The sequence below is a fragment of the Rhinatrema bivittatum genome, chromosome 5 (assembly GCF_901001135.1).
Source record: "Rhinatrema bivittatum chromosome 5, aRhiBiv1.1, whole genome shotgun sequence".
NCBI lineage: Eukaryota > Metazoa > Chordata > Amphibia > Gymnophiona > Rhinatrematidae > Rhinatrema > Rhinatrema bivittatum.
This window is the reverse complement of record NC_042619.1, coordinates 233,978,168-233,992,306: the sequence shown is the minus strand read 5'-3', so window position 1 is coordinate 233,992,306 and position 14,139 is coordinate 233,978,168. Positions and strand designations below refer to the sequence as shown.

The following is a 14,139-nucleotide window of genomic DNA, read 5'->3' as shown; positions in this document are numbered from 1 at the left end:
AACAGGATTTCGAGACTGACAGTATGGGAGGGTGGGGGTGGCAGAAATAGATGGAGGCATCTGATGGCTCAGGGACAAGAAAAGATTGTAAACATGGAGGTTGGGGGCTTGGATAAAGAGATAAATCATGCTGCTGTTTAAGATCCTGGGTAAAGGCTTGTTATTGAAGCCAGCTGCTCACTAGTAAGATTAGCGATGGGATCTGTGTCTCCAGATGGGTTTGTTTTGTGCATACCTTGATGGAAATGAGCCTCATTTGTAAGCTTGGCTGAGGGACACAATACTGATCTCTCTCAGATTTATTTTTAATGATTTTCATCCTACTTGCAGTGTGCCAAAGAGCACCGCCACCTGAATTTCGTAGAATGTAATTTAGGCAATGTACTGCAGCTTCTTTTTGAAATTTCTTCTTAATCCAGTGGCGCCCAGTACAACTGGGACTTTCTGTATCTTTCTGCCACATTTTCTTGGACTCTTATTGCATCTGTTGGTACTGAAGGATCTTCTCTCTCTCCATACAATCCACAGAATAGACACTGGTACTATCCCTTCTATCAGCATGCCCTTTTTGTATTTTTCTCCTTTACCACAATGTCTTTCTGTCTAGCATCAAGCTTCTTATCAGTTGGAATGGAAATTTATTTATTTGTGTGTTTGGAGCAGTTCTTCACTCCAGTTTACAGTTATAACATCGTCATACAGTAAACTATAACAGGCATCTTGAGCGTTGGAAACATCGTGATGTAGTAAACTATAATGGGTGGTTTTGAACATTGGTAACATATAAATAAAATAGTACTATAACGTTTTGTATTGTTAACATTTTCTATTTTACATCTTGAGAGATAGGTAGGGTTGGAGAGGGGGAAGGGAGGGTGGGGGGGGAGGGATGGGACAAGGAAGGTAGAAGGAGAGGAAGGAGTGAAAAGGTGAGCACAAGGGGGAGGGAGGGGTGAGCAAGGGGGAGAGGGGGATGGGTTCTGGAGGGAGAGAGGAATGACTATGGGGAGGTGAGAGTATGTATAGATTGGGTAAGGATGTTTGAAGATCTGTGAATATACTAGGAGCTTGGTTACTGAGCATCAAAAAAGGGTGTGGGTTGTGTAATGTTGCGATGAGTGCCAGTGCCAGCTTAACCAATGCCATCTTGGTAGGCTTGTTGAATAGCCATGTTTTGAGTAGTTTTTTTGAAGAGTTTTGAGTCGTTTTGAAGCCTTAGGTTTTCAGGTAGCGAGTTCCATAGGTGAGGTCCGGCTATTGAGGTCGCTCTTTCTCTGATTGTTGTGAGGTTTGCGGTGGAGATTGGTGGAATTGGTAGTAGTGCTTTGTTAGCTGATCTTGTGTTTCATTGAGGATGATGCTTTTGGAATAATGTATTTAGGCAGCTGGATTCGTTGTTATGTATGGTTTTGTGAATGATGGAGAGCATTTTGTATTCTATTCGTTTTTCGATGGGTAACCAGTGCAGTTTTAGTATAGGGGTGATTTGTTCCTTTTCTTTTGCGGCCGGTGAGAATTCTAGCTGTGGCATTCTGTAATATTTGGAGAGGTTGTGTGGTTGTTTTGGGAAGTCCTAAGAGTAGTGAGTTGCAGTAATCAAAGCATGTGAAAATTAGGGATTGAGGTATTATTCTGATTTCGGGTTGGTTTAGAAGTGGTTTTAGACGTTTAAGTATTGCGAGTTTGTAGAAGCCCTCTTTGGTTTTCAAGACTATGTGTTTTTTGAAGCTCAGTTCGGGATCGAGCCGTATACCTAGGTCTTTCACGTTTTCTCTTAGTTTGATTATTGTGTTGTCAGTTAGACTTGTGTTATTGGGAAGGTTTGTTGAGCTTTTTCTTTCAGGTAGTATGTATTTGGTCTTGTCCATATTCAGGCATAGTTTAATTTGATTTAGGGTATTTTTTTATGTTGATAAGATATGTGGCTGAGAGTTTAAGGGCATTCTCTACAGTGCTTGTTACAGGGATGATTAGTTGGATGTCATCAGCGTTCATGTAGTAGGTGATGCCGAGATTTGATAGTAGTTGGCATATATAAATATATATATAAATGTTGAACAGGGTAGCTGATAGAGCAGATCCTTGTGGCACTCAGTTTCAAGAGGGTTTGATTCTGAGAGGGAGTTGTTAAAGTCTACCTGGAATGTTCTGTTTCGGAGGAAAGAGGTGAACCAGGCTAGTGTTTTTCCTGTTATGCCAATTTCGGATAGTCTCTGAATTAGGGTTTTGTGGTCAACCGTATCGAAGGCTGCGGATAGATCTAGTAAGATGAGGATGTATTGTTGGCAATTGTTGAACCCTCTTAGGACTGTATTTGTTAGGTTGATGAGTAGTGTTTCGGTTCACAACTTCTTCATTCTCAGAGATGACGCTATGGATTGGCCAGTGTAGTATAAAATTTTGTACTGTATTACTCTAGTGAAGTAATAACTGTTCTTGCTCCTCAAACACCCTACAGACCTACAGAGCAATTGCAGTTCAGCAATTGCAGAAAAGGAAACACACAATTTCCTAGCGTGTAGCAGATGGACTCAGGACCAATGGGTATAGTGTACTCCTGATAGCAGTTGGAGACGGATCATATTTCAATCTGACTTCAGCCCTAGTACATATACCCCTGCAGGAAGTGCAGCTCTCCGGTATTTTCCGTCTCCATAGCAGTTAGGGACTCTATGCACGCTGGCACAGCGTTAGAGTAAATTATACCAAAGAAATCCAAATTAAGAAGAAATCTTACCTCTACAGACGAGCCCCGCGCTCCTGCAGTGACACCCGTTGGGTCCCTCCCCCAGTCGAGATTCCCGAGGTGATTCCCGCGATCCCTCGGAGGTAAGCCTCGGTCCGGCGGCCGACCCTCGGCGGGGACCTAGCCCCCGACATAGGGTGAGGCTGAGAGGCAGCGGGTGCAACCTCGAGCGTGGCGGTGAAGGTATTTTCCCTCTCCCCCCTGCAGCCGGAGACCTCCCGGAATGAAACCAGGAAGCACCAGGACAAGGTAAGATAGAAATCTATTTAAAAGACTCCGGTCTCCGAAGCTCGAGGAGACGCACAGGTCGCCAGCCGGGACCAGTGCCACCGGGTTGATCTGCCCTAGCAGGGCTAGACCCCTGTCAGATCCGAGGGTCCTCCCATGTGGAGACCCTCCGAGGTGGTCGCCATATTGTCCGCGTGGTCGCCGTCGCCATTTTGGCCCTGTCCGCCGCCCTGTCCGCCGTCGCAATCTGTGTGCACAGAGGCAAGCCATGTGCACAAATACCTTGTGCGCACAACGTCGTGCACACAAGTACCGGGCGCACAAGCGAAGCGCATAGCCATGCGCTCACTGTGCCGGGCGCATAATTTCGACCCTTGCGCACAGCAGCAAGAACATCTCTCTGCATGCGTGCACCAACCTACGCGCGCAACTTCGCTCACCGGAGCGCACAATTGTATTGTATGCGCACAAGCCATGGCACCACCTGAAAATAAGCTCAAAGCTCAGGGCCTTTGCCCAGCATGCCACATTAGAGCTGCACAGCATGAGGAGGCCACGGCCCTGTGTATACAGTGCGAAGAGGCCCTAGGGGACCCAACTCATGGCCCTCCCCAACCGGTACCGGGCCCCAGCCTTTCGAGCGGTACGCCGGACCTAGCATCACACAGCGGGACCCCCCCCTCAAACGGGGCTCCCCAGGGACATGGCACCCCCTAGTCTAGACCCAGCTTCTATCTCCTGGGTGGAATTCTTCAAAGGTCTGCATACCTTCGTCCACATGCAATCGGGGCCTCCTACAATGCGGTCACACGCCCCACCAGAGGACCTCAAATGCCAGGACCCTCTATGCCCAAGGAAGTGATCCCACCACCCAGAAGCCCCACCTTCGAGGACACAGACATCTCAGAAGAGGAGTCAGAACCCCTGGAGGAAGGGGAACTCCCTCCGGGGACAGAACCCCACCGAACCATGAGATGCTTCTTCACCAAGGACGAGCTTCCAGACCTGGTCACTCACAGCTTAAAAGAGCTTTTCATCCCGGGCACAAGTGCCTCGGGGAACCTAAGATGAACCCACTTTTGGAGGGACTTCGTCAGACCTTCTGCCATTTCTCACTATTACAAGCCGTCCAGCAACTAATTGACCTGGAATGGGATGCCCCAGAAACTATGTTCAAAGGGGGCCGGGCTCTGGCAGCCATGTACCCTCTGGACCCAGCCGCCAAAGATCTCCTGGCATGTCCGAAAGTGGATGCCATGGTCAGGGCGGTCTTGAAGCGCACTACTATCCCGGTGGAGGGAGGAGTAGCACTCAAGGATGCTCAAGACAAACGTCTGGAATCTATCTTCAAACAGTCTTTAATGTCTCCGCTATGTCTTTACAGATCGCGGCCTGCTGTGCCGTGGTGACACATGTCTGCTTAGCACAGACCAGGAACAACACTCCTGGGGAAGCCCTGGAACCAGCAGTATCATTCCTCTCGTATGCCGCTTCGGATCTGGTACGCACAACAGCTAGAGGAGTCTCATCCGACATGGTGGCCAGAAGAAAAATCTGGCTCCGAAAATGGTGATCTGACGCATCCTCCAAAACGAGACTCACAAGGATGCCTTTCAAGGGAACACTCCTGTTTGGAAGCGAACTAGAGAAACTAGCCAACAAGTGGGGCGAGTCCCCACTGCTGCGGCACCGGAGGATAGGAGTAAGAGAAACCAGTGATCCTTCCCCCAGACCTCCAGGGGCAGAGGATCACAGCGCTTCAACCCATATAGAAGCTCATATCAAGCGCCCTGCCCCGCAGGCCAGAGCCAGTCCTTTCGGAACAAGCACAATAAAAGGGGAGTCAGCTCGGGCCCAGGCCCGAGCCACACCCCACAATGAAAATCAGCCGACCCATCCAAAGGAAGTAGCCATAGGGGGCAGACTGGCCCTATTCTACCAAAGATGGGTCGAGAACTTCAGACAAGTGGGTCCTAACCATCATTCGAGAGGGATATTACCTGGATTTCCACCACCTCCCTCCGGACAAGAGAATGGCACTAGAAGCTACACTGTCCAGATTACTAGCCTTAGAGGCTATAACGCCGGTGCCTCCACAACAAATAAATACTGGCCATTATTCCATCTATTTTATCGTTCCCAAGAAGGAAGGAAAGTTCAGACCTATCCTGGACCTCACGGCGGTCAACCGTCACCTGAAGATTCCTCGCTTCCACATGGAAACCCTATGCTCGGTAATAAGGGCGATACAACCGGGAGAATTCCTTACCTCCCTGGATCTATCAGAAGCCTACCTACACATTCCTATCCATCAAGAGCATTAGCGTTTTTTACGCTTCTCGACCCTGGACCATCACTACCAGTTCCGGGCACTACCTTTCGGGTTTGCCACTGCACCCCGGACGTTCACCAAGATCATAGTGGTGGTGGCAGCAACACTGAGGAAGGAAGGAATCCGTGTACACCCTTATCTAGACAATTGGTTGATCAGAGCGAAATCCCCAGAGGAAAGCCACCAGGCAACCAACAGAGTCAAAACTCTACTGGAGAGCTTCGGGTGGGTGGTCAACACAAACAAGAGCTGCCTGCAGCCTTCCCAATCTCTAGAATATCTGGGAGTCTGGTTCGACACCAAACAAGACAAGGTCATTCTGACACCGATAAGGAGATCAAAACTGATGACCCAGTTACGAACCCTGTTGAGCGAACTTTGCCCCACAGCATGGGATTACCTATAAGTTCTTGGCCTAATGGCATCCACACTGGAAGTAGTCCCATGGGCACGAGCTCACATGAGACCCCTACAATGCTTACTACTATCACGATGGAATCCACTGTCCCAGAACTACACCGTACGACTTCAGCTCACGGACAGAGTTCGGTCCCAACTACGATGGTGGCTACAAGAAGCCCACCTGAGCCAGGGAACGAGACTAACCTCTCGAACCTGGATTCTACTCACCACGGATGCCAGCCTACGAGGATGGGGAGCACACTGCCAGGAGCTAACAGCCCAAGGGCAACGGAACGAAGAAGAGTCAGGATGGAATATCAATCGCCTAGAAGCCCGGGCAGTCAGACTAGCCTGCCTAAGGTTCGGTCACAGACTCCGAGGCAAAGCGGTCAGAGTAATGTCGGACAATGCCCCAACAGTGGCCTACATCAACCGTCAGGGAGGAACCAGAAGCCAACAGGTATCTCTGGAAATAGACCCCCTAATGTCATGGGCGGAAGTGAATCTTCAAGAGATCTCGGCCGTCCACATTGCCGACAAAGACAATGTTGCAGTGGACTACCTCAGCAGAGAAAGTCTAGATCCAGGAGAATGGAAACTGTCAACCACAGCATTCCAATTGATAGTAAACCGTTGGGGAACACCAACCATGGACCTTCTGGCAAACCGGTCCAACGCCCAGGTACCCAATTTCTTCAGCCACAGGCGGGAACCCCAGTCCCAGGGAGTCGATGCCCTGGTACAGACCTGGCCACAGGAGACTCTGTTATACGCCTTCCCACTGTGGCCTCTATTGGGCACGATCATCCACAAGATAGAACACCACAGGGGGCAGTACTTCTAGTGGCCCTGGACTGCCCAAGAAGACCGTGGTACGCAGACATGCGAAGACTGCTGGCAGGGAACCCCCTGCCACTACCTCCACACAGAGACCTGCTCCAACAGGGGCCAATCCTCCACGAGGATCCAGCTTGATTCTGTCTTACGGTCTGGCCATTGAGAGGGCTCGCCTAAGGAGGAGAGGATACTCCGGCGGCAGTAATTGACACCCTACTCCGAGCATGCAAGTTCTCCACAACCCTAACACACATAAGGATTTGGAGAGTATTTGAATCCTGGTGCGAGGACCACAACATCATACCACGCTCAGTCAAAATTCCTGCGATTTTGGAATTCCTACAGAACGGGCTACAGAGGGATTGTCCCTCAACTCCATCAAGGTACAGGTGGCTGCCTTGTCATGCTACGGAACCAAGAGTGAGAGCGGCAGCATAGCCTCTCACCCGGATGTTTCCCGCTTCCTGAAAGGTGTCAAGCACATCCGACCACCCCTAAAGTGGCCAGTGGCTCTTTGGAACCTTAACCTGGTCCTAGATTTCCTAGCAGGAACCTCCTTCAGATCTCTCTGCGGCCTGTCTCTCCAACTATTAACATTGAAGACAGCCTTCCTGCTGGCAGTTTGTTCAGCCCGTCGTATATCCGAGCTACAAGCACTGTCCTGCCGAGAGCCGTTCCTCAGACTCACCCCAGGAACCATCCAGTTACGCACAGTTCCGTCGTTCCTCCCCAAAGTGGTGTCTCACTTCCATCTCAACCAAACCATCTCGCTACCATCGCCAAATGAGCATAAGAATTCGGAAGAGGCTCGAAGTCTACGCCATCTCAACATCGGCAGACTCCTAGCCCGATACCTGGAAAGGTCGGAATCCGTACGAAAGACAGACCATCTATTCGTCCTTCACAGCAGGAAGAAGCAGGGGGAAGCAGCCTCACGAGCAACCATAGTCCGCTGGATCAAAGAAGTCATCAAGGTGGTCTACGTGGAAGCAGGCAAGCCACCGCCTTTACAAGTCTAGGCCCATTCTACTAGAGCCCAGGCAGTGTCCCGGGCGGAAACCAAGATGCTGTCACCCGCCGAGATCTGCAGGGCGGCGACATGGTCTTCCATCCACACTTCTCCAGGTTTTACCGCCTGGATGTTCAGGCTCGGGAGGACACAGCATTTGCAAGGGCAGTACTAAGTGGGTCACGGGCAGCCTCCCACCCGGTTCGGGAGTAGCTTTTATACATCCCATTGGTCCTGAGTTCATCTGCTACACGCTAGGAAATGGAGAAATTACTTACCTGATAATTTCGTTTTCCTTAGTGTAGACAGATGGACTCAGCATCCCACCCATGGCTGCCGTTACTCATGGAATTCTCGGGGGACATCCCCTGGAGCAAGTGATTCAAAGGTAAGCCATACTTTCCTTCAGCTAGGACACCCATCCTACCGGGTGTCGACGTTTCTCGATTGAGGGCACTGGCGGTCTCCAGCTACAGCCAATTCAACCAGTTCAAATTAATCAAGTTAACCAAGTTATAAAGTTAATCAAGTTATTCAAATTATTCAGTCACACATATATATCCACAATGCTTTTTGAGGAGAATACTGAAGAGCTGCACTTCCTGCAGGGGTATATGTACTAGGGCTGACGTCAGATTGAAATCTGATCCGTCTCCACCTGGTATCAGGAGTACACTATACCCATTGTTCCTGAGTCAATCTGTCTACACTAAGGAAAACGAAATTATCAGGTAAGTAATTTCTCCAATCTTTATGAAAAGGTTTTTGATTTATCATCTTGATATTAAAATGCTTCTTTTCTTAATGTTGGCAGATTTTCAGATGCCTTAAATCAATTTGTGAAGTCTCAAACCATGGTCAGTCATAAGATTGTGCCTGGTGTACTGACCTGGCCCACAACTTCTGTTGTTGTTGAAGAAACTCGGATGGAAAAGTTACAGGTAAAAAACAAAAAGCCTAAAAAGCTACGTAATTTACAAATTAAAAACTGAAGATTTTGAGAGATCTTTCTGTCAGTGTCTTTGGATTTTCTAAACAACAATGTCCTTTTATCTGTGGTGCCCAAGATAATAAATTTCCTGGCAATTCTGAGAGAGCAAGGAACCCCTGACTCCTGAATTAAGCCAAGGGTGCTTTTGCTGGCAGAGACAAACACTGAACAAAGGCCTGAACTCTTTTCAAATTTTGGTTACAAATCAAAAGCTTAGAGCAGTTTTTGGGGAATCCAGATTAAAATAAAATTCTTAGCAGCTAGTCCTTGCAGACATTTGTGGTTGTAGGTCACAGATGTTTGTGATGAGAAGCGTGTAATCAGATTTTACTAAATACCTTTGGTAAAGGTGGCCAGAGAAATTGACCAATAAAATAACTAGAGGTCAACGAAGTGAAAGATGCATGCAGTATGAGTATAAAATGACAAACTGCTGCAACCAAAAAGTTCAGCTTTCTTCAGAGTTGCATGGATCTTCTTTAAAAAAAAAAAAAAGTTTTGTTTTTTTTTTAAGTTGAAAAACATGAGATCTGACAGAAATGTATAAATGAAAAGCTTTTCTTTCAGACTTCCTGCTGGCTTCTTCATATTCTTTGTCACCTGCTAGTCTGTATATACTGGGGCCTCTGACCAGACAGGTTTTCTGGCTTAGTTTATGTATTTCCACATACAAAAGTAAAATAAAGACTGACACTGGGGTCTTATAATGGAAGAACGATTGAACCAAAGGAGGGAGTAGAGAACAGCAGCAGATTACACTGCCTAAACCCAGAGAAAGTTTTGTCTCTGAAAGTCACTGCTCCATCCTGGGCGAGAGATATCTGTAGCCCACTTTCCAAAGGGAAGAAGGTTTATGGAGGTCACTGTGTCTCTGGGTTGTTTCTCTCCCCTTCCTCTGTCCCACTGCTGCAGTAACTTTTGTGTTGGGTCTCTTATCCACACAAAAATTTCAGGAAAGGAGTTCCAAGGGAATCCTGACAGGTTGTTGATTTTTTTTTTCCCCCAATCCACATGTATGCACAGATGCATGCATGTGAACATTCTAGAAAGTAGGATTCATTCTCCATGGAGCTTTTTGTTCTCTTATGGGATGTAAATGTTCTTTCTCCAAGGACAAGCAGGATGGTAGTCCTCATACATGGGTGACATCATCAGCTGGAGCCCCGATGTGGAACTTTGACTAGGGAACGCTGAGCATGTCCAGCATGCCCTATACCATACATCCACACGGGATCCCTCTCCGGTCTCTTTTCCCCCAAGAAAACTTTGGGTTTTCTTGTGTTTTTCATGGTTTTTCCTTGTTGCTCCATCACTGGGTCCCTCTCAGTACCCTCCCATAGTGTCTGCTAATCAGGGTTTTCGGCGATTTGGGTAACTTTCTTTTTGTGGTCGATTCCCCGTGGCGGCGGTGCATCAGTGCCCGCTGGCCATCGCATTTGCTTTGTGTCCTCTTTGTTTCTTCCGTCATGGACACATCTGGTTTTCAGCGATGTACCCAAGGACCATGTCCATCACAGATCCACATGAGATATGTGTCCTCTGCTTCGCATGACTTCTAGGATTGCCACTTATGCACCTAGATGACACCAAGGGACGTTGGCTTCAACTCGACAAGATAAAGCAACTCTTCGGGTAAAAGAAGTCTGAGCCATCGACATCGAAGGACCAAGGAGCCACACGATGGACACTGAGCCATTGACATCGGCGGGACCATCTGTACCATTGATGCTGCCGGCGGACAGGGGCACTGGAGATGTACCATCGTCAATCTCCTCCAAGCTGAGGACGGGTTCCTTGTCGTCTGCCTTGGCAGTGGGGAAGGACCAGGTTGAGCATCGAGGGAAGCCGAAGAAGCATCAGCACCAGTCCCTAGCGATGCACAGTGCTGGGCATGGATATGCACTGACTTTTGCTGTGATGCCCCGAAGTGACCCCATGGCGAGGAATGTCAATTCTCCATTAGTGCCAGGGGTCTGCAGTGGTCGCCACCGGTCCTAAAGCTAGTCACTGATCCACATCAAGGGTCCGAAGAGGATTTGGCCACTTCTCTCAGTCAGTGTTGGCATTGGCAACGTTTGAGAAGGAGCTGGAGCGCCGAGTGCAACTAGTGATGGACAGGATAATGCAGGGAATTGGTCCTGTGGCACAGAGCACCAGAGCCGGTTTCTGGAGCCTGCTAAGGAGATCGTGGCAGTCCTGGTACATGTGATCCTTAAGGAATTGCTGCTGAGGATATGGGAACACCCTCTTACAGAAGAAGGCAGACAGAGTCTACCTCATCAAGAACACTGCCGGATTCGATAAGCGTTCTCGGATTCATTCCTCGGCGCCCCTGGGGAAGGACCATAGAGCGATGGACAATCTTGGGTGGAATGTGTTTCAAGGCACCATGCTCTTTGCCCACTTCATTGCCTACCAGCTCTACATGAGCCAGTACTCACAAGACATTTGGAAGCAGGTGCAGGAGGTGGCTTAGCAGCTGCCTCAACAGCAGCAGGATGTCCTTATGTCATTGGTGCATAACGGACTGGAGTGCAGAAAACATGAAGTCTGTGTGACCTATGATGTTTTTGAGATGGCATCAAGAGTCTTTGCAGCGGGAATTGGCATCTGCAGAATGGCATGTCTGTGTGCCTCAGAGGTACTGGATTACGTCGCTGATGTGCCGTGTACTGGGGAGAATCTCTTTGGAGATAGGGTGAGGGACGGTGTGGCCCAACTTCGGGATCGCCATGAAACCCTCCAACAACTCTCCACCTCCACCACTTCTAGGAGGCCGGTGAAACAGGGGCCAAGGAATTCTTTCTTTCGCCAAAGGAATTACTATCCTTTACCCCCTCGCTCCCATCAACACCATCAGGGCTCCTGCAGCTGTCCTAGATAGCAGAGGGTCTCCAAGCCCTACACAGCACCTCAGTCAACTCCGGGGATGTGATTTTGACTGGGTCATAGGGAGCGTATGCCAGTTGTCTGTACCTGGGACGATGGACCCTCTGGTCAGGGGAATGCTGCAGTTCTTTGCAAACCAGTAGCCCAGTATAACCTCAGACCAGTGGGTTCTGTCCATCATCCGTCAGGGGTACCAATTGAATCTATTGGGTGTCCCACCAAATTGCCCTATATGCTCGCTTTGGGGGATGGTATCCCATCAGGAGGTACTACTAGCAGAGCTTCCTCCCTCTTAACGGCCAGAGCGGTTGAGCCCGTACCACCAGGGTTAAGAGGGTGGGGATTCTACTCCAGGTACTTCCTGATTCCAAAGAGAACAGAAGGACTCCATCCCATCCCGGACCTAAGAGCCTTGAACAAGTTTCTAAGAAAAGAAAAGTTCAAGATGGTTTCCCTGGGTACTTTGAGCCCCCTTTTGCAAAAAAGGGGACTGGCTATTCTCCCTTGACGTAAAGAATGTATATGCTCATATCGAGATCTTCCCTTATCACAGGAAGTATCTCCGATTTGTTGTGGGGAAAACAGCACTTCCAGTACCGGGTGTTGACGTTCGGGCTAGGGTCAGCCACACAGGTCTTCACAAAATGCCTGGCTATGGCGGCAGTGCACCTCTGCAGGCTGGGAGTGCATGTTTTCCAGTATTTGGATGATTGGCTGGTCAAGAGCATGTTCTCAGGCAGGGGCCACCAGGTTCATGTGCTTGACCATCTGGGTGTTGGAGTCACTAGGGTTTGTTCTCAACTACCCAAAGTCCCATCTCAGCCTGTCATTTCAATTGGCCTTCATAGGAGCCCTGCTAGACACGGCTCAGGTTAAGGCCTTCCTGCCTCACCAGAGGGCCGTCACCTTTGACGACCATTGTGACAGAGATCCAACAGAGCCAGCAAGTGTCAGCCTGGCACATGTTGAGGTTGTTGGGCCATATGGCCGCAACTGTCCATGTCACTCTCTTGGCATGTTTACACATGCAAAGAACCCAATGGACCCTGAAGTTGCAATGGGCCAGGCTCCTCGGAGCCTTCAGGATTGTGTCCAAGTCATTCTGGGACTCATTGTCCTAGTGGTGGGTACTTTCAAATCTGGAACAGGCGATCTCATTTCGAAGTCCCCCAACCCAAATTGTCCTAACCACGGATGCATCCGCCTGGGGTGGGGAGCTCATGTAGATGGGCTAAGCATTCAGGGTCTCTAGTCCATCCAGGAACGCTCTTGTCAAATCATCTTACTGGAGCTTCGGGTGATCAGGTACAAACTATGGGCTTTCAAAGATCTGCTATCCAACAAAGTTGTCCTTATGCACATCCACAACCAAGTAGCAATGTGGTATATCAACAAGCAGGGAGGCATGGGATCGTACCTCCTGTATCAGGAAGCTGTCCAGTTTTGGTTATGGGCCCTGTCCCAAGGGATGGTACTCAGGATCATGTACCTGGCAGGGATGGAGAACGTGGTAGTGGACAGGATGAGTCAAGCCTTCAGACCCCATGAGTGGTCCCTGGACCAGGGATAGCAAATCGGATATTCCGCTTCTAGGGGAGCCTGGACGTAGACAGGTCAGTCTGCAAACCAGCCTCAGATGCCCTCGCCCGTCATTGGGGCAAGGATCTTCTGTATGCGTATCCCTTAGTGGCAAAAACTCTCTTGAAGCTTTGCGAGGACAGGGGGACTCTGATCCTCATAACCCCTCATTAGCTGAGACAGATCTGGTTTCCACTCCTTTGGGAGTTGTCCATCCGGAGACCACTCAGTCTGGGGACTTCCCCAGATCTCATCACACAAGATCAAAGCAAGCTGCGGCAGCCCAATCTCCAGGCCCTGTCGCTCACTGCCTGGATGTTGAGAGGTTAATCCTACAGCTGCTTGATCTTTGAGAGGATGTGTGTCAGGTCCTGGTGGCTTCTAGAAAGCCTTCCACTAGAAAGTCTTATGGACTGACATGGAGGAGGTTTTCCATGTGGTGTGAGCATAAGGCCTTAGATCCATTCTCCTGCCCCACACAAAACTTCTTGACTACCTCCTCTACCTATCGGAGGCTGGCTTAAAGATCAACTCTGTTAGAGCTGGTCTTTAAGCCAGTGCAATTGGTGCATACCACCAAGGTGTAGATGGTATACCCATCTTTGTACAGCCAATAATTGTATGCTTCATGCGGGGCCTGCTTCAGTTGAAGCTTCCCCTAAGGCCTCCTGTTGTGTCCTTTTGAGCTGCTGTGCACCTGAAGTATCTGACTTGGAAGTTCATAATTTTGGTGGCGGTCACTTCAGTTCACAGAGTCAGTGAGCTCAAGGCCTTAATGAATTTTCCATCTTATACTAAGTTTTATCATGACAGAGTGGTATTGCAAATGCACCCTAAATTCCTGCCTAAGGTGGTCACGGATTTCCATCTTAACCAGTAAGTCGTCTTGCCAATATTCTTTCCCAGGCCCCATTTGCACCAAGATGAATGAACACTGCACAGATTGGACTGCAAGCAAGCTTTAGCCTCCTCTCTGGAGTGGATAGAAGCCCATAGACAGTCCACCCAACTTTTTATTTCTTTTGACAAGAATAGGTTGAGTGTGAGTATTGCTGTTGCCAAACTGACACTATCCTATTAGCTAGCAGATTGCATCTCCTTCTGTTATGCCCAAGCAGGACTGCATC

General features: G+C 49.0%; 1 protein-coding gene across 1 annotated transcript in view; it reads left to right on the top strand.

Annotated features, from left to right (window-relative positions):
* Window positions 1-14,139, top strand: part of TTC3 (tetratricopeptide repeat domain 3) — a 331,906-nt gene that overhangs the window by 167,443 nt on the left and 150,324 nt on the right. The window contains exon 22 of the mRNA XM_029603249.1: window positions 8,369-8,495. Coding sequence (XP_029459109.1) covers window positions 8,369-8,495 — 127 coding nt within the window. The remainder of the gene's footprint in view (window positions 1-8,368; window positions 8,496-14,139) is intronic.